This window comes from Danio rerio, chromosome 13, assembly GCF_049306965.1.
Source record: "Danio rerio strain Tuebingen ecotype United States chromosome 13, GRCz12tu, whole genome shotgun sequence".
In the NCBI taxonomy this organism is placed as follows: domain Eukaryota; kingdom Metazoa; phylum Chordata; class Actinopteri; order Cypriniformes; family Danionidae; genus Danio; species Danio rerio.
The window spans coordinates 2860001-2884589 of record NC_133188.1 but is presented as its reverse complement, the minus strand read 5'-3'; the positions used below and the strand labels follow the sequence as shown (position 1 = coordinate 2884589).

The 24589-nt window shown below is 36.2% G+C and overlaps 3 protein-coding genes across 17 annotated transcripts in view; all 3 read left to right on the top strand.

Moving 5' to 3' along the window:
* fbxo9 (F-box protein 9) overlaps positions 1–24589 on the top strand; it is an 884197-nt gene that overhangs the window by 336313 nt on the left and 523295 nt on the right. The window lies entirely within an intron of this gene.
* eml4 (EMAP like 4) overlaps positions 1–24589 on the top strand; it is a 127086-nt gene that overhangs the window by 67656 nt on the left and 34841 nt on the right. For 8 of the 15 annotated variants that reach the window (XR_012389083.1, XR_012389082.1, XR_012389081.1 and 5 more), the window contains exons 2-5: positions 1944–2129; positions 8398–8530; positions 18226–18360; positions 22047–22072. Coding sequence is in view for 8 of the 15 variants with exons in the window: in XM_073920523.1 (XP_073776624.1) it covers positions 1944–2129; positions 8398–8530; positions 18226–18360; positions 22047–22072 (480 nt within the window). In the remaining 7 variants the exon portion in view is untranslated. Of the gene's footprint in view, positions 1–1943; positions 2130–8397; positions 8531–10814; positions 10989–18225; positions 18361–22046; positions 22073–24589 lie in introns of all 15 variants that reach the window. The other 7 variants (XR_012389080.1, XR_012389079.1, XR_012389078.1 and 4 more) reach the window with 1 other exon arrangement.
* pkdcca (protein kinase domain containing, cytoplasmic a) overlaps positions 1–24589 on the top strand; it is a 259947-nt gene that overhangs the window by 214750 nt on the left and 20608 nt on the right. The window lies entirely within an intron of this gene.

Sequence of the window (24589 nt, the reverse complement as noted above, 5' to 3'; positions counted from 1 at the left end):
TGATGAATTGGCCATTTCAGATAAACATATTTGTACTTCAGTAAACATAAATAAACCATCCTAATTATCTCGGTGCTGAAAAATGCGAGACTGTAGTCTGTAACGCGGATCGAGTGCTTTTATAAGATGACAAAAGCACACATCTCCAATCACCGAAAATGGCTGCAAATCGTCAGCAATAACACCCGCACTGCCTTTGTTATTTTTGTGTGTCTCTTGGAACCAGTTGGGTATGTTTGCTTGAAGGATTCAGCGAGGGATTGTTGCTATTTGGAGGACTTTATTAGCTTCTCTGCTCTCCTGCCTTCAGACAGGGATATTGCTGGGTGATGCGCTGCAAATGTACAGTCATGGTTATACATGTAAAACAATGCTTGCACTCAGTTATTTTTGGTTCACCGTTTTGTTTTATTGGCATTATAGTTAACGGCAAAAACGAAATGTCCTCACACCGCAGATTTGAAAGACGCCGGTGCTTTCTCGTACTGTTGCCTCAGCCTCACTTCACCGCTGCTTGCTATGTTAAAGTGTGGAATGATGGTCAAGCGCCCCCTTACTTTAGAGCATATTGATTGGATATTTACGGGGAGGAGTTTCCTCATCTCCTCTCATAGACTTACAGGCACACACAGTCAATTCGGGGAGATATAAAATGCACATAAATTATTTAAACGCAAAACCGAGAAAACCGCAATTCACAAACGCGTATTGAACGTTGTAGGTCGTACAGAATGTTTCAATATTTTATTGAGAACCGTGGCATCGCTAGAATATGCTGTTTGTATAGTAGAAGCATCATTACGTCTATGAGAGTCCCTACTGGGATATAGGAACAAGTGTGTCTGTGTGTGAGAGAGTCTGTCTGTGTTTGCCAGGACATTCCTGACGTTAAAACTGAGGCTTCGTTATCTTTAAAGCAACGGCTGGAATGCGAGCATTTTTCTAGCTCTGGATGTGTGCTGTGGTAAATTGGGCTTCTCGTATTTGCGCTCACATGTTTTGTTTGCTCTCATTGTGTGTGTGTGTGTGGGTGCGAGTGTGAGCACTTCCACTGATTTATAAGGGGTGTAAAAACGTCCTATGGTCTGGTTTCAAGCTTGGATCAGAGATGTGTTGCTGTGTGAGAGTTTGAGCTGTTATATTGTACTTGATGCCCCTTAATCTCTCTAACCGCAGCTCAGAACGCTGGGCCTCCTCGATGAGGGAACCAGTCCAGCAATCAAAGTCCTGACCACAGTAATGCCTGGCAGCGTTCGGCACCATCCAGTGCCCCGTCCCAAACCCGACGCTAATGTACTCTAATGTACTGCAGCTCCAACAACACTGCTGCACTTACTGGAAGAGTTCACACAAACACTGAAGAAGTAGTTCACCCAGAAATGAAGATTCTGTCAACACTTAGGCCCAATCCCAGTTCCATTTTTACCCCTTCCCCTTCCTTTTGGCCCCTGAAACAGAGTGTGAAGGAGAAAGGTTTCAATTTTACCCCTAAGAAATAAAACAGCACAATAACAAATCTCACTTCATACGAGATCGATAATTGCGACTGCTCCAGTTGCTTTATTCTTGGTATTTATCTATAGCAAATCACTGAGGACATATTATGGTATCACAACGATATAATATGGCAAAAAGATCGTAACTACACTGTGCATTTACTGTGGCCATATTCATCTATGTAAATACACCCAAAACAACAGTACCATTATAGCAGACACTGTAAACAAATCATTCCCAGCCACGAGACTTTTCGGACAGGGTATTCGACAGTCATCGAGTGTCAGAATGTTGTGGGACTGCTGTACAGGAGTTATTATTAGGAATTATCGAATTTAGCGGTTTTTGTTTTAGCGTTTTCTTATAAGTGTGTGAATATAATATGTAATATAGTCTGCTAAATGACTAAATGTAATCTAATCTAATGTAAATCTGTGTGTTTGCAGATGACAGTATATCTGCAGCGAGCGCCTCAGACGTGCAGGACCGGCTGTCGTCTTTGGAGCTGCGGGTTCAGCAGCAGGAGGATGAGCTGACCGTCATGAAGGCTGCGCTGGCCGATGTGCTGCGACGTCTGGCTCAGTCGGAGGACTCTGCTGCAGCCGCTGCCAAAAAACAACAGAACACCAAAGGTATGTGTGTATCTGTCTGTCTGTGTGTGCGTGCATTTGTGTGTGAGCGTATTCGTGTGTGATCGTATGTCTGTGTGAGAATGTGTGTGTGTGTGTGTGTCTGTGTGTTTGAGCCTGTGTCATTACCGTTATAGTATGTGTCATTGAGCTTAAATGCAAAGATGACATTGTTTGTTATGACTAGGGTTGTAACGGTATGAATTTTTTACGGTATGATAATCGTCTAAAACAATACCACGGTTTGACGGTTTCGCGGTGTACGGTATTAAATAGTAATTCTCATAGCAAAGACCCTAAAAAGAATAAGAACACGTTTTCTGACTGAACAAAGGTTTTTCTATGGGGGAAAAAATGCATTTATTTACTGACAATGTATTTGCCCAAAAGGTCTGGGAATGAACTAAACAGAATTTTTTTTTTTACAAAATAATAGAACAGTGAAGCAAATTTGACTTTTTCCAAATAATATATTTTCAGTTACTATAAACAACACCACTTACAATGAACAAATAAAAAATAAGAAAATAATAAATAATGTGTCAAAGTCCAAATAGCATGGTGCAAATCCTCAGTAAAAAAATAGATATAAATATTTACTATACTATAAATAGTTACATAACAAAACTAGATTCAATATGGAACATCCTTAGGTTTTATGTGCCAGCATGGATATGGTTGTCTGTGGATATGGATTTGGATATGGTTGTCTGCAATGCAGACAAACAGCTGCACCTTCATTTGCGTCTTTTGAAAACAGCAAGAGCAGCAGTTCGTCTTTGCTGTGTCACTGTTTTGTCATGTTTCTGTGCTGCTGTGCATGCAAAAGTACTTAGTATGAGAATGATTTCATGCAAAACTTTTTTTTTTTTGAGTTTTATTTAGCCGCGCATAAATGTAGGTCTATCTCTCATTCCGTGTTGTTCAAAAAGCTCAGTGTTGGTCCACAAACAGAAGCGAAACCTATGCTTATTGGTTGTGATATAGCAAGTTTGAACCAATCTGGGCATGGAGGAGGGACAATGCATCAATGTATCGTGTCTGGTTTGTCCGGAGACACAGTGACGAGCGTTTCTTTGTCAAATCAGCGTTGTCAAATTTTGATGACGTAACCGCACTGATTCCGGAGCCTCTGAAAGTCAGCGAATGTTATGTGATACAGCACTGGAAAGCTGAGATTCTCTTCTTTATGCCAATCTTTGAATTCTATGAATCGGATCAGCGGATCAAAAGTTATTAAACATTTAAGAGCAATACTTATTTTTAGCCGCAGGCGGCTGTCTCGGTCTTTAAGGGTTAAAACCGTTGATATGCAATTGTTCATGGTATGATAATCGTGCACGTTCAAATCGTGGTAGACCGTCATACCGGTATATTGTTACAACCCTAGTTATGACAACTTAGTCTAGTGCTCAGCATAAATTATATATATATATATATATATATATATATATATATATATATATATATATATATATATATATATATATATATATATATATATATATAAATTTATGCTGAGCACTAGACTAAGTTGTCATAACAAACAATGTCATCTTTGCATTTTTAACTGACAAAACTCAGCAGATGATGCTTAATAACAGTTGTCATATACAAACAATCTGCATAATATCTCATTCACAACATGTCTTATGAACACCCCTTCAAGTAAAGTGTTTTCAAAAAATCTCTCTCGCACGCACACACATACACACACACACACACACACACACACACACACACACACACACACACACACACACACTGCCTCTCTCGGCCTCTCAGTCAATGTGAAGAGGTCAGACACACACTGTGTTTTTGTCCAGAGCTAATTGAGCATGAAACGGAGTCGTGTGCTTCTGTCATGGCTTCTTCTCCTCCTGATATAATATGCGTGTGCTCATGTCCATTAATGCAGTTCAGAGTCCACACACACACTCAGCAGGAGCAGAACACCATCAGACAACAGAGAGGTCAAGTGAACGACAACCTCACTCATACATTTCCCCACACTGAGGTTGTTTTAAATAGCACGGCTGATGCAAACCATTGCAATCACTGCAGAGATGCTGAGCACGAGGATTCGCAGCACTCACACACATTCTCAAACACACACACAAAGTGTAAAAGAAATCAAGACTACAAAAATATATGTCAAATTTAGTTTGTAATTTTCTTTTTCAGTTGTTTAGTTTGAATGTTTCAGTGTATTATCTTTCTGTCGCTAAAGATGCCACCAAACTCTTATTTTTTATTACAAATAAATGTTTTTTTTTGTTAAAACAGCAAACTCAGCTGTAAATCTGCATCTCTTTTTCAGGACAAACACACACCGCTTCAAAATCAGATCAAGTCTGACTAATTAGTCTTAAATTTAATAAGTCGTAATAAATTCGCCTTGATAATAAGTCGTAAAAAATGTCTTAAATCCAGTGTTGGGCAAGCTACTTGAAAAATGTAGTGAGCTAAGCTATTAGCTGCTCTACTTAAAATGTAGCTTAACTACACTAAAGCTACCCCCTGGGAAATGTAGCAAGCTAAGCTAAAAGCTACAAGGCAAAAGTAGCTTAGCTACATCCAAGCTATTTTTGCAATTTTTAAATCGAAGCAACTTAAATCCAAGTCAATCATATCTTAATAATCAATAAAACTGTCAATGAAACATATGAGGCATAATAGTTCAGTTCGGGTATTTAATGTAAATAGTAGCCTATGCTGTACTTAACAGAAACAAATTGTAGTATAACAGCTAAAACAAAAAATACAATGAAACCAGGTGTTACACATTTAAAATATTTTGGAACTATATATATATATATATATATATATATATATATATATATATATATATATATATATATATATATATATATATGTGTGTGTGTGTGTGTGTGTGTGTGTATATGTATATATATATGTATATATATATATGTATATATATATGTATGTATATATATATATATATGTATGTATATATATATATATATATGTATGTATATATATATATATATATATATATATATATATATATATATATGTATATATATATATATATGTATATATATATATGTATATATATATATATATATATATATGTATGTATATATATATATATATATGTATGTATATATATATATATATATATATATATATATATATATGTATATATATATATGTATATATATATATATGTATATATATATATATATATGTATATATATATATATATATATATATATATATATATATATGTATAATATATATATATATATGTATAATATATATATATATATATATATATATATATGTATAATATATATATTAACAGGAGTCCTGCTTCGTAAATAACTCCTCTCCCTCAGTCATCTTTCCATCAAGCAAGTTTCGGTTGGTGACATCGCCAACCAGAGGTTGCAGTAACGCACCAAAAAGTTTGTTGTCGAACATCGTAAAACAGGAAGAAGAATAATTCCTCATTCTAGCCATCATATTGATTTACTTTTACCGGCTACACACCGGCCTCACAGCTCTGTGAATGTCGGTGCCGTCACTTATTGATCTGCGATCTGTAAATGTGTCTTGTGTGGACGCAACTGCGCTACTTGACTAATAAAATAGCTTTGCTACTGTTAAGCTATTTGATTTAAAAAGTAGCGACACTACCGCCAAGCTACTGAGAAATGTAGTTAAGCTAGTAGCGTCAATACTTGTGGCGACGCTACTGCCCAACACTGCCTAAATCTATTTGTTTACAAGATCTTCAAAAAGCAAACAAACTGACCCAATGAGGAAGAATTTGTTTCTGTTTTGAAGTCAATGCCTTCAAACTGCATACTTACATACTATATAGTACACTAAAATCAGTATGCGAGCCGAGTAGTATGTCCGAATTAATAGAATTCAAAAATCAGTATGCGAAAGGTACCCGGATGACTTACTACTTCCGGCGAGATTCTGGAGTATGCATCCCATGCACGCTGCGCTATCTCATGATGCTTCGTGAGAGAATTCATGAATGGGAGTGAAGCGACGCAACTGACGCAGGTAGGTCACGGGACCATGACAAAATGGCTGATGTAGTACGTCCGAATTCCATTCATACTTCTCACATTCATACTGTATAAGGCTGAGTAGAATGTGTAAATTCAAAAGCAGTACCTACTGAGTAGTAGGCGGTTTCCGACGCAGCCAATGTCTGTGTGTCAACTAGAACGAAATGGGTTGAACCCAATGAAATGAATGCTTGCTGGGCTTTCGCTCATGTAGGCAGATTTTGTAGGCATTATAATCTGCTTGTTAAGTCGTGACGTAACGGTGATGATGGAATACTGTTTCCGGGTCCAAGCCGCCGCTCATTTGAATTGATAAAATATTCGTTTATGAACACTTTTTAGTCCTCATACATTAAAGTGTATTTTTTCTCCACACCACCACCAATGTGCAGCATCCACTCGGATGATGCAACGGCAGCCACAGGACAACGGTGCCAGTGCACTCAACAGTGTTAGGTGGAGTGGAGAGACAGTGATAGAGCCAGTTCAGTTGATGGGGATGATTGGGAGGCCATGATGAGTAAGGGCAGATGGAGGAAATTTGGCCAGGATGCTGGGGTTTACAACCATTTTAGTTGATATAACAGCAAACGCAGGCTATAATGCCAGGGTTACACCCCAGGGAAGTGCCGTGAGATTTTTAATGACCACAGATAGTCATGACCTCGGTTTAACGTCTCATTTAATAGATAGTGCTCACTGACAGTATAGTGTCCCCTTCACTATATTGGGGTATTAGGACTCCTATCACAGGTTAAGTGCCCCCTGCTGGCCTCACTAACACCACTTCCAGCAGCAACCAGGCTCAGCTCTGCTTAGCTTCTGTGAGTTACCGCTCTTGGGCTGCAGCGTGATTTGGTTGAAAATTCAATTCTAATAAAATCTTAATTTCTTCCATCAGTTAAACTCTTTTGCGTACAGTACAGTGGCGCTGGAGACTTGTTTAAACAGCCACACTTATTACATAAATGTCTTTGTTTGTCTTTTTAATCTTTAATCTTATCATCAGTGGATAGACTAGTAAACTAGACCGCTAATCCGGTTAGCTTGTCTGTATGCTGACCTATTTCAGCATACAGACTTATTCACTGTCCTTTCTTTACTGTCTCTCTGCTACTCAGGTTTAATTCTGTGATATCCAGGCATGCAAATGTTGTAGAAATTGATCTGTTTAAATGGTGACGTAATAAACACTGTTTCCGGGTCTAAGCTTCTGCTGGTCTGAATTGAGAATACAAACAGTTGTTTATGAGCTCTAGTTCTGCATTTCACAATCTCCGGTATGCTCTCATTTATCAATAATAGTTTTGCATGATGCCTTTTGTTTGACATTCATGCCTAAGCATTCACTGCATGAAAAGCCTAATTTTCTTCACTAGCAATGAGCTGAGTGAGCATGCAAAATCACTCTCTGAAGTTAGATGGTTCAGAAATACCCCCGCTGCACTAGATGGCGCTGTACAATATTTTCCTTGTGCATTCGTCATGCAAGTTTTTTTTTGTTTAGCCTAGAGCACACAAACACCTGATCAAAAGTTTGTGGGACAAACTTTTTTTTTTTGATCTGTAAATCTTGTGTGCTCCATTTTGTGCTTGAGCGCCACCAAGTGGGGTTTTACTGTAACTTCAGCAGCTTAAAGCAAAAGTTCACCTAGAAAATGAACTGCTGCCTTTTCCTGACGAACTCTTTGGGGTCTATTTTAACAATAAATGTGCAGAGTCTAAAGTGCATGGCTCAAAAAGCACTAAGAGCGGGCCTGAATCCACTTTTGCTATTTTAAGGACAGAAAAATACGCTTTGCTCCCCGGAGCATGGTCTAACAGGGTTTTGCTTATTCTCTAAATGAGTTATGGGTGTGTTTTGAGCATAACCTGCATTCAACCAATCCAAGTCTCGTCTCTCATTCCCTTTAAGAGTCAGTTATGTCACACCATGGTGCATTTGCTATTTACATGGAGGAAAACAGTTAAACAGCACATCTGCAGCGCGAGGATAAAGAATGAGTCTCCTCCATTCAGCCTTTTCACTTTCTCTTTTCTTTTTCCTTTACTTTTTACTGACTGCGGTCTGGTTTAAATGTGAGTTGTGTGTGAGCTGCTGGAGTTTTTACATCTCTACACTGTTGACATTAAATGATGGTGTTTTTAGTTGAATGTGAGCTGTGACCGATGAGCACATCTAATGAATGAGGTGTGATCTGTGTGTTTGTGTCCTGCAGGTCAGGCCCCGATGCGTGAGGCGTATTCGATGTCCTGTATCGCCAATGGCAGTTCCAGCGGCCGCAAATCTCACAGAGACACCGCCACAGTGTCTGTAGCCAGAAAAGAGACTCTCTCCTCCGCTGCTAAGAGGTACTGTAGCACACACATATACTGTACACACATATATATATACAAACACACATAGAGATGGATGGTTGGATGATTAGATGGATGGATGGATGGATGGATGAATAGAACGATGGATGGATGGATAGATATATGGATGGATGGATGGATGGATGGATGGATGGATGGATGGATGGACAGATGAATGGATGAATAAATGGATGGATGGATGGATGAATAGATGGATGGTTGGATGGATGGATGGATGTATGTATGAATGAATGGATAGATAGATAGATAGATAGATAGATAGATAGATAGATAGATAGATAGATAGATAGATAGATAGATAGATAGATAGATAGATAGATAGATAGATAGATAGATAGATAGATAGATAGATAGATAGATAGATGGATATATGGATGGACAGATGGATGGACAGATGGATGGATAAATAAATGGATGGATGGATGAATAGATGGATGGTTGGATGATTGGATGGATGGATGGATGGATGGATGTATGTATGAATAGATAGATAGATAGATAGATAGATAGATAGATAGATAGATAGATAGATAGATAGATAGATAGATAGATAGATAGATAGATGGATGGATGGATGGATGGATGGATGGATGGATGAATAGAACGACAGATGAATGGATTGATTGATGGATAGATATATGGATGGATGGATGGATGGATGGATAGATGGATGGATGGACAGATGGGATAGATGAATCAATGGATGGATGGATGGATGGATGGTTGGATGATTGGATGGATAGATAGATAGATAGATAGATAGATAGATAGATAGATAGATAGATAGATAGATAGATAGATAGATAGATAGATAGATAGATAGATAGATAGATAGATAGATAGATGAATAAATAGATGGTTGGATGATTAGATGGATGGATGGATGGATGGATGAATGAATAGATGGATGGTTGGAGAGATGGATGGATGGATGGTTGGAGAGATGGATGGATGGATGGTTGGAGAGATGGATGGATGGATGAATGGATGGATGGATGAATAAATGGATCGTTGGATGTTTAGATGGATGGAAGTATGGATGGATGTATGGATGGATAAATAGATGGACAGAGCAATGGATGGGTGGATGGATGGTTGGGTGGATGGATGGATAGAACAATGGATGAATGGATGGATGGAATGAAAGAAAGATATATGGATAGAATGATAGACGGATAAATAGAATGATAGCTAGAACAATATATATATATATATATATATATATACACACACACACACACACACACATTAAAACATTCACACACTTTCGACTGAAGCATGCAAATGATTTCAAGGCTCCAGTTTGTATGTTTCCGTCCTCAGAGCAGATCCAGCGTGTTTCAGCTCTCCACAAATGAGCTGATGATTTGAAGCAGGTTTGTAAAATTAGAGAGATCATCAGATGAGACGGGTGGATTTACCAAACACTGAGGCTGAGTTCACATTCATCTGGATGCATTTGAACAGTTTTTTTCTCTTGTGTGTGTTTGATTGTAACGCTTCTGTTTTTGACAGTTTGGCACCATCCTGTGCCTGAATAATGCGTAGGTTAGTGTATACTCCATTCAGCCGTTTTCAGATTTGCCTTTAATTAAGGAGTTAGTATACTTTTATGACCCAGAATAATGTTTTATGTCAGATGTTTACGTTTTGTGGCAAGTAGCCGTCTAATTAACAGGATAAAATACGTCCAGTTGGTTGTTTTCGCAGAATAAAGCCCTTCAGTCTAACACAACACTGCTTTGCCTCACATCAGGCTGACGATAAGCCTGTCAGGCTTTATTCTGCGATCAAAAGCTGCATGGATGTTTTATCCCTTACATAATACTCACCAGTAAGTGGTAAAAATAACTTGAATTCCAACCTATAGAATACTAAAAAACACAACTAAAATATCATGAATAAAGGCTTTAGACATGTTTGCATTATAATAAATGGTTTAAATAGCACTGCTAAGATGATGTAAACATTTTTATTTTTTTAAAAGATGCTAATGTAGGCTAAAAGCATTTTGCAATGAAAATGCGATTTCCAAATGTCTCCTGTTTCATTTGGACTCAGCCTCAGACGGTGACTTTGCGAATTAAAGACATTGACGTTTAAACCGTACATTGTCCTGTTCCCTAAATATGCGAATGTTTGTCTGATCCGATGCTCTGTGTTTAACCTATGATGTTCTTTCAGCCTGAAGAAATGTTCAGCTCTTCTCGCACACACATCCACATCTTCCTTCATTGACACCGTGTTGTTTTTGCAGTGGCAGCGAGCGGAAAAAAGACAAGCCTTCAATGGAGGAGATCAAGGAGAAAGAGGAGCCTCCGCAGGCTAATGATAAGCCTCCATCAGCGGCCCCGTCCCCGTCCAGCAACCCCCCGTCCCCTCACCCTCAGCCCCCGCAGCCCCAGAGACAGGCCTCAATCCCGGCCAAAAGGTTCCTCCCTGCAGATTCTGGCCCTGATCGAGCAGCCTTTGCCAATGTTTCACAACCTGCTGACGCCGAGCCAACGGGCAGAGCTGACACACTTCCTCAATCAATAACACATCATTCATTCACAAAGCCATTAGCTAAAAGATCTCAAACCAGCCGGCTCAATTAGTCACATCGTTAACACATCGGTTGCTCTTTATTTTAATCGTATGTGTAGTTACACTAGTATTTAAGCCGTCAGTCGGTTGTTGGGATTCGTCAGTCAGCAATGGTCTGGCTAGTTGGTTTGGTTTATTCCTCCAGTGTTGGGGAAAGTTACTTTTTAAAGTAATTGATTACAATATTGAGTTACTCCCCGATAAAAGTTACTAGTTGCGTTGATTCGTTACTTTTTATGGAAAGTAATCTGTTACGTTACTTTTGAGTTACTTTTTCATACCTGCCTGATCTCTTTGAGAACTTGCAGGGTATTTTTCTTTAGTTTTTTTTTTTTTTTTTTTAATAGAGGAGCTCTGCAACACATTGCATAACCTACATCTTCATTTATCTTTAAAAAAGTAATTAAAAATAAGATTAGAACAATGTTACCTTCTGAGGTAAAAAGTAACCCAAATATGATTACTTTTTTAATTTAAGTAATGCGTTACTTTACTCGTTAATTAGAAAAGTAATAATATTACGTAACTCGCATTACTTGTAATGCATTACCCCAATACTGTTCCACAACAATAGGTTGTCAAAAATATCGATAAAAATCAAAACTGAAATATTTAAAATCATACTTTTAGTTAGAATCGATACTGGCTTCTTCTCAGCATCAGAGAGATGAAAAGTTAATAATATTAAGATTTGAACACTTTTGCTTTAATCAGAATGTAAAATGAGATTATTTATTATTTATTTAGTTTTTTTTGTTTATGTTTTTATTCATTGCCTTTTGGACTTTACGACTGCTAACGTACCCAGCATTATATGGTTTTGTTTTTTTCTCTCTTTTTACCTAATTTGCTTACTTTTAATGTTGCAGAATTAGTTTTCTCGGATATCGAAGATGGTTTTAAATATTGATATTTTTTTAAGGTATCGTGTTGCTTTTGGAAATTCCAGTATCGTGAAAACACCATTCCACGCGTCGCCTCTCGTTAGGGTAACATTGGAGCTCATTGGCCCAATTTTACTTCATTTGCATAATTTTAATATTGCGGAAATTGTTCCCTGTGGTATCTAATGGTATCAAAAATGTATATTTTTCCAAGGAATCGTATCAAAAATGGAAATTCTAGTAGCTTAACAATACTATTCAGTACATCGCATCTCGTCAGGTTTACGTTGGAGCTCATTGGCCTGATTTTACTTCATTTGCATACTTTTAATGTAGAGAAAATTGCTTTCCTAGGTATCAAAAATGGTATCAAATATCGATATTTTTCAAGGTATCGTATCAAAGTTGGAAATTCTTGTATCGTAACAACACTATTCTACACATCGCCTCTTGTCAGGTTAACGTTGGAGCTCATTGGTTTGATTTTACTTGATTTGCACACTTTTAGTGTTATTGAAATTGCTTCCTGCGGTATCGAAAATAGTATCAAATATCGATATTTTTCAAGGTATCGTATCAAAGTTGAAATTCAAGTATCTTAACAATGCTATTGCTCACGCCGCATCTCGTCACGTTGATGTTAGAGGTCATTGACCTGATTTTACTTCATTTGCATGCTTTTGCATAATGTTGCTGAAATTGTTCCCCTCGCTATCGAAAATTCTATCAAATGTCAACATTTTTCAAGGTATCGTATCGAAGTTGGAAATTCCAGTATTGTAACAACACTATTCCTCATGTCACCTCTTGTCTGTTTAACGGTGGAGCTCATTGGCGTGATTTTAATTAATTTGCATACTTTTAATGTTGCGGAAATTGTTCCCGTCTGTATCGAAAATAGTATCCAGTACCGTTATTTTTCAAGGTATCGTATCAAAGTTGGAAATTCAAGTATCTTAACAACGCTATTGCTCACGCCCCCTCTCGTCACGTTAACGTTGGAGCTCATTGGTCCAATTCAGTGTGTAGAATCTGTGTCATCTAAAGAGAGTGCTTTAGTTGGTTATTCAGCAACGAATCAGAGCGCGAGAACAAAAGTTGAAGTGACGAACCCAAGTTAAAAATTCAAGTCAGGAAGGAACTCAAAGAAGCTGGCTGCAATTTCTGAATATTTTCAAACAAAATGGATTAGATAGGATGGTGTGTGTGTGTGTGTGTGTGTGTGTGTGTGTGTGTGTGTGTGTGTGTGTGTGTGTGTGTGTGTGTGTGTGTGTGTGCGTGTGTGTGTGCGTGTGTGTGTGTCTGTGTGTGTGTGTGTGTGTGTGTGTGTGTGTGTGTGTGTGTGTGTGTGTGTGTGTGTGTGTACGTTGTATTTATTCCAAATGTCTCCACAAGTATAGCAATGCCGGTAACTTTTGACCTTATGGAGACATTTTATTTAGTCAAAAAGCTCAAAAATAACACAGAATGAAGTTAAAAATGTAAAAACGCAGATTGTTTCCTGTGAGGGTTTTATGGGGGAGAGGTATTCAATATAACTTTTGTACAATATAAAAATCTTTACGTCTGAGAAGTCCCCATAAAGATAGCTGTACAAGTGTGTGTGCGCATGTTATTTTTTTGGATCCACCCTGAAGAGCTCAGTAATGAAAAGCAGATGTGACATCTCCTCAGATCTTTAGTCAGGCTAACACATTAAACATAGCCATTCTTCAACACCATCAAACTTCATCAAAGCAAACTTCTAGCCTGTATTTAATAACCCGAGATCCGCCAGTCCAGATCTTTATATGGACTCTCCAAGCTGTCCTATCCAATTAGCTGAAGGCTAGTGGAAAACCAATTAGCCGTTTCCTTAATGTCATTTCAGGGCCCGATCCATGCTCGTTAGATGAGGCAACAAGAAAATGATTATCCGGCTCTGGCCACAGACACATTACTTAGAAAGAGCCACTGCAAACTTTGAAGCGCTAGCAGAGATGAAGATTTCCTACTGTACGTCTACTATATATGGAGCAAAATGTGTGCCAAAAATTCACAAACAAATTCAGGTATGTCGCTGGTTAAACTAGATTTGGTGTATTTTCAAGGGTTACATGCAGGTGGACTTCATTTATACATCTTTCTCTTTGTTGAGCGATTCACTGAAAAAACATAATTCACTGGATTTACTACATTTTTTTAAGGTTAGTGGTTTTAAACATTTTTATGGGCTGAATTTAAACAAACAAATAAAATTTTGTAATGTTCAACTTAATTTGTTTGTTTAAATTTAGCCCATATATATGGTTTGCAACCACTTACCTTAAAATCTTTTTAGTAAATCCAATGAATCATTGTTCTTTTCGAAGCAGAAGAAACTGCTGGATTTGTTTGTGAAATATTGGCACAAGTTTCGCTCCATAACCAGCTGGATTTGTTTGAAAAATTTTGACACAAATTTCACTCCATAACTAGCAGAAACTTTTGTGAATTATTAGCACAAATTTTCGGTCCATAACCAGCTGGATTTGTTTGCGAAATGTCAACACAAATTTTGCTTTTTAACTAGCTGGATTTGTTTGTGAAACATTGGCACAAATTTCACCCCATAACTAACAGGAATTGTTTGTGAGTTATTGGCACAAATTTCGCTCCATAACCAGCTGGATTTGTTCGCTCTATAACTAGCTGGATTGGTTCGTGAAATGTTGCCACAAATTTCACTCCATAACTAGCTGGATTTGTTCGCTCCTTAACTAGTTGGATTTGTTTGTAAAATATTGGCACAAATTTTGCTCCAAATCTAGCAGGATTTGTTTGTGAAATATTAGCACAAATGTTGCTCCATACCTAGCTGAATTTGTTTGTGAAATATTGGCACAGATTGTGCTCCATATCTAGCAAATCAAAACAAAAACAAATAGCTGGATTTGTTCGTAAAAGATTGGCACAATATTCGCTCCATAACTAGCTGAATTTGTTTCCAAAATATTGGCACAAAGTTTGTTCCGTATCTGTAATTGTTTGTGAAATATTGGCTCAAATTTTGTTCCATAAATAGCTGGACATGTTTGTAAAATATTGGCACAAATTTTGCTCCATATCTATAATTGTTTGTGAAATATTGGCACACATTTTGCTCCATAAATGACACACTACATTAGAAAAAAGATTTGTCATTTATGAAACCCCATGTCAAGCAGATCATGCAGAAATCGGGAGAAAATCATGTAATCTGTGTCTTAGATGGTTGTTTTATGGTAGAATAGAATCACATGACAACTATAACAACACCTACACTACAAACAGAAACGATTAAACTTTATACATCCCAAGCGTTTCCATGTGGAAGAAGTGTGTTTGCTCTGCTCTGGAGAGCTATCCGTCACTTCCCTCCTCTTTTTCCCATGTTTTTGAGACTGGATTTACTGTCTGTGCTGCATCTCTCACCTGCTTAATGGCTTTAAGTTCAAAGTATTCTTCAGTTTTAATGAAGGCTAATTAATGCATAAGCGCTTGGAAGCTCAGTTGTAGTTTGTCATCTGTATTATTTCTCTCCTTAAGTTATGACTCTTCAAGTGTTTCTCGAAGAGTTTGTTGTGGTTTTTGATTCTTATCTGTGTGTTTTTTTTGGCAGACGATATAGAACCCATTGTTAAAAATCATTGTGTGTGTGTGTGTGTGTGTGTGTGTGTGTGTGTGTGTGTGTGTGTGTGTGTGTGTGTGTGTGTGTGTGTGTGTGTATAGTGCACATGTAAAAACTGAAGTGTACTTTGAGCTTAAATGATTGTGTGTTGATCTGTGAGTTTCTGGATCACTTCTGTAGTTATATTTCTGTCAATCGAAAAAAAAATTCTCTTTTCTTTTTATCTTTAGGTTTAATGTTTTTTTTTTTTTTTTTCATTTATTACTTAATTTTTCATTTATTCTTATCCCCCACAGTCCAAAGACAGGCTGTAGGTGAATTGAATAAACTAAATTGACCGCTGTGTGGGTGTGTGTGTGTGTGTGTGTGTGTGTGTGTGTGTGTGTGTGTGTGTGTGTGTGTGTGTGTAAATAAGTGTGTACGGGTGTTTCCCAGTACTGGGTTGCATCTGGAAGGGCATTCGCTGAGTAAAACATATGCTAGAGTAGTTGGCGGTTTATTCTGCTGTGACGACCTATGAAAAATAAAGGGACTAAGCTGAAGTAAAATGAATTCATGAATTTTTGTTCATTTTTTTCTTTCTTTTTTTTCCGTTGTTCATGAATTTTTTTGTTTTTATTAGTTTTTTTTCTTTCTAATTACAATTTTTGTATTATTATTTTTTCATTCGTAGATTTTTCTTTTGTTTTTTTTTCGTTTTCTTTTTTAATTCTTTATTAGTTTTTCTTCATTTTCTTGATCTATTTTTTCATTGATTCATTTTTTATTCATTTATAATTGTTAATATTATTATATTTATTTATATCATTTATTTTATTATTTTTTTACATTTTCTTAATTTTTTTCTTTCTTTTTTATTTATTACTTAATTCTTTATTAACTATTTTTTTTGTTCTTTAATATTTTATTACCTTTTTCTCCATTTTTTTTCTTTTATTTATATTTTTATATTTTCACAGATTAATTTTCTTTGATTCATTTTTACATTATTATTATTATTACTATTATTATTTATTCTTTCATTTATTCATTAATTTATTGATTTTTTTGTTTTTCCATTTTCTTTTAAAAATTCTTTTAGTTTTTCTTCATTTATTATTATTATTATATTAATTATTTATATTATTGTTTTTGCTATTTTCTTATTTTTTTCTTTCTTTTTTATTCAATAATTAATTCTGTATTTATTTTTTATTTATTAATTCATTTATTGATTTGTTTCTTTTGTTTTTCCATTTTTTAAATTTTTTTCTTAATTTTTAAAACATTTAATTGATTAATTTTAAACTGTTTTTCACAGTTTTCTAATTTATTCTTTATTTTTTATATTTATTATTTTATTTGTTCATTTTTTCATTCATTCATTTTCTTGTTGCCTTAGTCCCTTTATTAATTCGGGTTCGCCACAGCGGAATGAACCGCCAACTTATCCAGCAAGTTTTTATGCAGCGGATGCCCTTCCAGCCACAACCCATCTCTGGGAAACATTTATTCATTCATTTTTATTATTTTATTCATTAATTTATTTATTTACTTGTTATTAGTTTTTTTTATTTATTTATTACTTTTTCATTCATTTTATTTATTTATTTTTTATTATAAATTTTTTTTACAAATATATCTGCATGACCAGTTAATAATGGCCTAACATTTCCTGATTTAGTTTACACAACGTTCAGAATTTCACAACATTTTTGCAGCTCTGCTCACATTTCAGTTGATTCTCTGTTCGGCTCTTATAGAGAATGAATGGGAAGCGACAGCGTGTGTAATAATCAAGACCTCAGAGACTATTAGTGTAGCACAGAGTGATCCAGAAAACAGTTTTGCTAACGTTTTCTTCCTGCACACAGCTTCACGTGAGGAAAAAAGAAATGCTCCTCTGTTTTCCCTTTCTAAATCTTGGACGTGCTTCCTCCTCTGGCTTCCTTTAGCTTGGCCATGCGGCGTCTTTTTTCCCCAAATAATCTCCTGCAGTTCACCGCAGGCCTGGGTTACAGGTTTTCAATCCGTGTGTGTGTTTACTAACTGCAGACTGGACTGTGCTTATACTGTAAATGCATGATCTCTTTACCTCTGGGATGCATCTCTGACTTTTAAGCAGTGATTCTTGTTTTCCGGCAGCCAGTTTGAAATTAATCTAAGATGAGGACTGCTTACTTTGAGTTTGGAGGATTGCTAGTCAATTGACAGACCTGTAAAGCACCTAGTATTTAAATGATTTGATATTGAGTATTTTCATGATTCTAGTTATTAAAAATGAGTTATTAAAACTATTACATTTGGAAAATGTGTTGCTGTTAAACAGATATTAGAGAAAAAATATAGAAAGGGTGCTGATAATTCTGACTATATATATATACTGTGTATGTATATATATATATATATATATATATATATATATATATATATATATATATATATATTCTCCTCCAAGCTCATGGTGGCTCTTCTCTGAATGTTTGACGTTGCCGCTGGACTCTGACGCTGCCGCTTTTTTCTCCTCTCAGCTTCTCCTCTCAGTCTCTTGTTGTCTGTGAATCGCTGATGTCTTTCTGTTGTCCCTGCAGGGGAAGCAGTGCGAAACGCGGTATGGAGCGTTCTCAGAGCAGCACGTGGGACAGCGCAGACGACAGCAGGAACAAGCTGGTGAAAGCAGCCTCCACTTCCAAACTCTTGTCCAAAGTGGTGAAGAACGCAGAGAAGTAAGTGTCTGGCTGCTTCTGATGCTTTTACCATAGTAAGACTCATGCTCCAGGCATGAGGGACAAGGGCTCATATGTCATCAAAACCAAGTACAAAATACTGATCTTTCTCCCAGGATTATGATATTGGTCAAAGACAAGAAATCCTTTTAGTGTCTGTAAAAAATTTAAATTATTTATATATATATACACAGTTGTTGAAGTCAGAATTATTCGCCCCCCTTTGAATTGTTTTTCTTTCCTAAATATTTCCCAAATAATGTTTAACAGAGCAAGGAAATTTACACGGTATGTCTGATAATATTTTTTCTTCTGGGGAAAGTTTTATTTGTTTTATTTTGGCTAGAATAAAAGCAGTTTTACATTTTTTAAAAGCCATTTTAAGGTCAAAATTATTAGCCCCCTTAAGCATTATTTTTTTCTCAGTCTACAGAACAAACTATTATGATTAGAAATGTGTTGAAGAAATCTTCCGTCTATTAAAAAGAAATTGAAAAAAAAAAAAAAAAAAAAAAAAAAAAACGGGGGCAAATAATTCTGACTTAAACTGTGTGTGCGTGTGCGCGTGCGTGCGTGTGCGTGAGTGTGTGCGTGCGTGCGTGCATACATACTTAAAATAAGAATATAAGAATAAGTTATTATTTCGCATCCACTGCGAAAAAACCTGCAGGATAAGTTGGCGGTTCATTCCGCTGTGGCGACCCCGGATTAATAATGGAACTAAGCCGACAAGAAAATGAATGAATGAATAAGTTATTAAAAAAACTAGTGGTTTGAATGACGGTGGCGGAATATTAAGATTTTAAATGGCAATTTATGAATATTTTGGGCTTTTGCTGAGATCTTTTAATTTGTCACCAAATCATTGCTTTTATAAATATTGTAAACTTGATATACACTGGTTGATTTTTGAATGGTGTTTTTTAAATCATGTATTATAAATTAAACTTAAAAATGTCTAATTCTAATTAGAGCTGGGCAATTATTGACAATAACGTGATCAACCTTTCAGAACTGTAATTGATCTCATTTTTCCAGGTCAATTCTTTAATTACTTTCCCTACCGGGTGTGGAGTCACGTTGACACTTGCAGTTATGATACTCTTTTACCCAAATGCCAATGTTTTATTCTGCAGTATCCGAACCTGCGGCCTCGTGCCATCGCATGCCTCCCACCAGTGCCGATATACAGCTATATCGCACTGCTACGGGTGTGATATTGCTCATATATATATATATATATATATAAATATATATATATATATATATATATATTTTTTTTTTTTTTTTTTTTTTTTTTTTTTTTTGGCAGTAAACTATTGATGCATGGGTTGATATTTGAATGGTCTTTTGTAAAACATATAATATGAATTAAAATTAAAAGTGACTAATGTACTATTCTAATGTATTACACTTACAGTTTTGATACTCTTTGACCCTTTGTTTTGTTTTTTAGTAGTAAATTCATAGATTTATAGCAAATTAGAAGATGTATCATTCACGAAGTTGTATGTAATAATCTGTGCAAGTTTATTATCTAGCGCAGTATTTGCTGTTCTACTCATTTCACCTTAGTTTGGATTCATTCCTCGACATCAATCCAGTTTCACTACGTAACATGTGAAGAAAAAAAGTCTCTGGATTCCTCGTGAGCCTCGTCATGTGTTATTGCGAATAATCTAATTTATCTGTGACACTTGCTTCTTGCTTGAAAAATGTGAAGAAACTCCTCGTGTAAACCTATTTGACTTTCCTTATTTCATCAAAACACTGAAGCAGATGTTATGCAGGATGTGCTCTGATTTGGGGTCCTTTCCAGTGAGAATTGTTTAAAACAGATCCACACATCATAAAAATAATATTAAAGCATAATAATATAGCTTGCACAACTATTTGGTCTAAATTTTAAGGCTGAAAATTAGTGCCTGTCCTACGGAAACCCGGAAATATTGATAACTAATGCTGTAAATAATTAGATTTGTCAGTTGTAGAAAAAAACAATAATGTTGAAAAAATAATTGGGTGTTTTGTTTATCTGATTTAAAGGGATAGTTCCCCCCAAAATGAAAAAATACTTTAAGCAATATTTTTTCTCATTGTCTACAAACCATCATTATACAATAACTTGCCTAATTACCCAAACCTTTCTAGTTAACCTAATTAACCCAGTTAAGCCTTTAAATGTCACTTTAAGTGTCACTTAAGCTGCACTTTAAGTTTTGTTTATCTGATTTAAAGGGATAGTTCCCCCAAAAATAAAAAAATACCCCATTATTCACTCTCGTTTATGTGGTTTTAGACCTTTATGAGTTTTTTTTTCTGTTGAACACAAAAGAAAAGAAGATATTTTGAAGAATGCTGTTTGCTGGCACTCATTGATTTCCATAGTAGGAAAAAAAATACTATTGAAATCAATGGGTGCCAACATTCTTCAAAATATCTTCCTTTGTGTTAACTTAAATATGTTAATTTAAAAATCCTGTTGTAAATGATCAGATCAGTAGTTGGGAAAAATCTAACCCTGAAAAAGTAAATAGGGTGTTTTGTTAATCTTATTTAAAGGGATAGTTCCCCTAAGAATGAAAATGACCTGATCATTTACTCTCCTTCATGTGGTTTTACTCGTTTTTTTTTCTGTTGAACACAAAAGAAAAGAAGATATTTTGAAGAATGCTGTTTGCTGGCACCCATTGATTTCCATAGTAGGAAGAAAATTACTATGGAAGTTAAAATGGGTACCAGCGACCAGCATTTTTCAAAATATATTCAAAAAAATATCTAAAAACATGAAAATGACCTGATCATTTACTCTCCTTCATGTGGTTTGCACCTTTATGAGTTTCTTTTGAACATAAAAAAAAAATAAGATATTTTGAAGAATGCTGTTTGCTGGCACCCATTGATTTCAATAGTAGGAAAAAAATACTATGGAGGTCAGTTGATGCCAACAACCAGCAGTCTTCAAAATGTCTTCCTTTGTGTTCAAACTCGAACATGTTTTGAGAAGGTAAAGGGTGAGTAAATGTAAGCGGAAGATTCATTTTTGAGTGAACTATCTCTTTAAAGCAGCTTTTAATGGAGAAAAGGCCTTTCAAAGAAACTCTTGTTATTAGCGACACCGGTGGCCGTTCAGTGAACTGCAGCAGCGACTTACTGCATGTTTTGAGCAAGTAAAGCAGGGGTGTCAAACTCAATTCCTGGAGGGCCGAAGCCCTGCATAGTTCCCACCCTGCTCCAACACACTTACCTGTAGGTTTCAAACAAGCCTGAAGGACTCAATTAGTTTGATCAGGTGTGTTTAATCAGGGTTGGAACTAAACCGTGCAGAGCTGCAGCCCTTTTGGAACTGAGTTTGACAACTGTGGAGTAAAGGGTGAGTAAATATAAGCGGAAGTATAATTTTTGAGTAAACTATCCCTTTAAAGCAGCTTTTAATGGAAAAAAAGGCCTTACAAAGAAACTTGTTATTAGCGACACCGGTGGCCGTTCAGTGAACTGCAGCAGTGACTTACTGCTTGAGTTTACATGACGTAAAACAGAATAAAATGAGGGATAGTTCTTCTGTGAAAGTCCTCCGAACGGAGACCTTCATGAGTACGCAAATGAACAGAACACATTTTAATTTCACCAATGATTGAATAAACATGCTGCTAATCTTCTGATTTTTCTTCCTGTTTCCTCTTTAGACACAGAGATCCAGTCATCAGCCAAGGTAAAGTCTCATTTTTGCCGTTTACATGATCTATTATGTTTCAGCTTCATTTTTTCCCCCCTCATGTGTTCCCCTCATTTCCTGCATCGCAGTAGTGCGAGAGGAGCGTTTGTGCACATTACATCTCATTTACATGTCATTTGCATAGTTACATCCGTAAAAACGATTGAACCGTAGGCATGCACTGTATTAGGAGTAAATAAGGGTGGTCATGATACCAAGAGCAAAATTATCAGTGACTCTGAGAAATACTCTTAGATGAGGTTTTGAGGTTTATTTACTTTCATGCGTAATGATAACGAGATTAAATTATTGTGACAAAGCATTGAAAAGTGCTCATTAAAGGCAAAGATGGCACAAAAACAGCTGAATGGAACTTACACTAACCTGTGCATTATTCATCCACAAGATGGCGCCAAAGAGTGACAAGAAACAAGCATATAAATATGGATGTGAACGTATTCGGTCAAGATTATTGTTGTATAGTTCCTGAATGAGTCTGTGTTATTCAGTGGTTGTTATCTGAGAATAACATACCTTGTTATGTCATGACTGACCAATCAGAACCAAGTATTTCAGTCAGTTATTATCACAGAATGGCACTCTGACGTAAAAACTAAAGGGCTTTATTCTGGGAAAACAAACCCAAGGACGCACTTTATCCTGCTTGTTACATGGCTACTAACAACAAGAAGTAAAATTTGACACGAAACATATTAGTTTATTAATACTTTTAATAAACGCAAAGCTGACAGACAAAAATGGCTGAATAGAGCATACACTAACTTACATGTTATTCAGCCACAAGATGGCACCAAAGAGTGACAAGAAACAAGCATATTAATATGGATGTGAAGAAATTCTGTCAAGATTATTGTTGTATAGTTCCCGAATAAGTCTGTTTTATTCAGCGGTTGTTATCTGAGAATAAAAGGGGTGTAACGATTTATTGTAGTACGATTTATTGTGATGCAAAAATGTCACAATATGCATCATGACGTTATGACGATTTGATTACGATATGAGGTCCGTTTTCTCTTATTAGTTGAGCTGTTTGCACGTGAGCTACGTTCCACCTGCTGTCGCACGTGAGTTTAGATTGCAGCAGCAGTAATGTTAGCAGACCAAGATGAGTGGAGCTGAAATAGAGGATGGCCCATCCTCTCAAAATCAGACGTCTGGCAACATTTCGGTTGTACAGTCTTTGCTTTAGACTCGTCCGCTTTTTGACACGCATACTGGGTCAAACATAGCCTAAGTTTTAAAGTCTTCACAGTGATTTACATACTTTGCACAGCGACATGGATACCTCCTAATGGTGTTGAAAGATTCACATACTATATTTATAAGGTACAATTCACCCTAAAATATCATTCTGTCTTCATATAATGATGTATTGGCGGCAGCAAAGTCACACATGACGTGAGCTGACCGTGAGCTGTTACTACAGAGGGCGGATTATGATAGACGCACACGCGTCTGCTTCAGTGAACAGAGCCTGCAGGTTGTGACTAACAGGTAATAAAGTAGTAAACAACATTCAGTTTGTGGAACAGAGTGATCGTTCAGGAGCCGCGTGGGAAGTATGAACAGCAGTGGAAATGAAACCGAAAGCGTGCACATTATTTAAATAATCATATCGCATTTTAGAGTTATGATTACGACGAGCATGAACTCTTTTGAGTACAGAGGTACTCAAAAATGCACGTCAACATGATACACTTGATAGTGGCGACATCAGAGACGCAGAAGAAATAGTAAACCTGCCTAAACCGCTGAAAAGAGCCACGACTGTCCTGTGTAATAAAAAGACGGCCACCCTGTCACTCATCATGCCCAACATGAAGACAGCCATCCATAAAAACCTCTCAGACAGATACACATCAGTTCAGGATTATCTTATAAACTGCTGATTACCTGGAAATGTAGATTTATTTTTTTTTTTGCACACACAAAAAACACAAGTGACCAAGCAAAGCCTTAAGCTCTTACTGTTAAATTCAATTGAATTGAATAATTTCAATAATATTTTATAAGAAGTTTTTAAATTGTTTTATTTTCCAAAGACAGGCCTGTTTAATTTATTTTCTTCAAGAAGGTTCAGTTTAACAAGTTGAAACAAAAGAAATACATAAAAAATCGTTTACTTGGTAATTAAATTTTTTTTTATAAAATTTGCATTTCAGTTTAATTTTCAATTTTTATTCCAAATATCATGATACATATCGAATCGTGAACAGTATATCGTGATACACATTGTATCGTGAGCTGAGTGTATCGTTACACCCCTAGAGAATAACATACCTTATGTTGCAACGGACCAATTAGAATGAAGTATTCCAGACAGCCATGTGTAATACAAAAATAGCAAACATACTTCAAGTAAAGTGCTATTAATATAGTCATTTGTCCTGAATTGACCTCGTCCTTCATCTGGATTGAGTTCAGTAAAGGTGTGAGCATCTCCTCAGTCTCTCCAGTCATTTTAATAATGGGAGAAAGGCTCATAAACTGCAT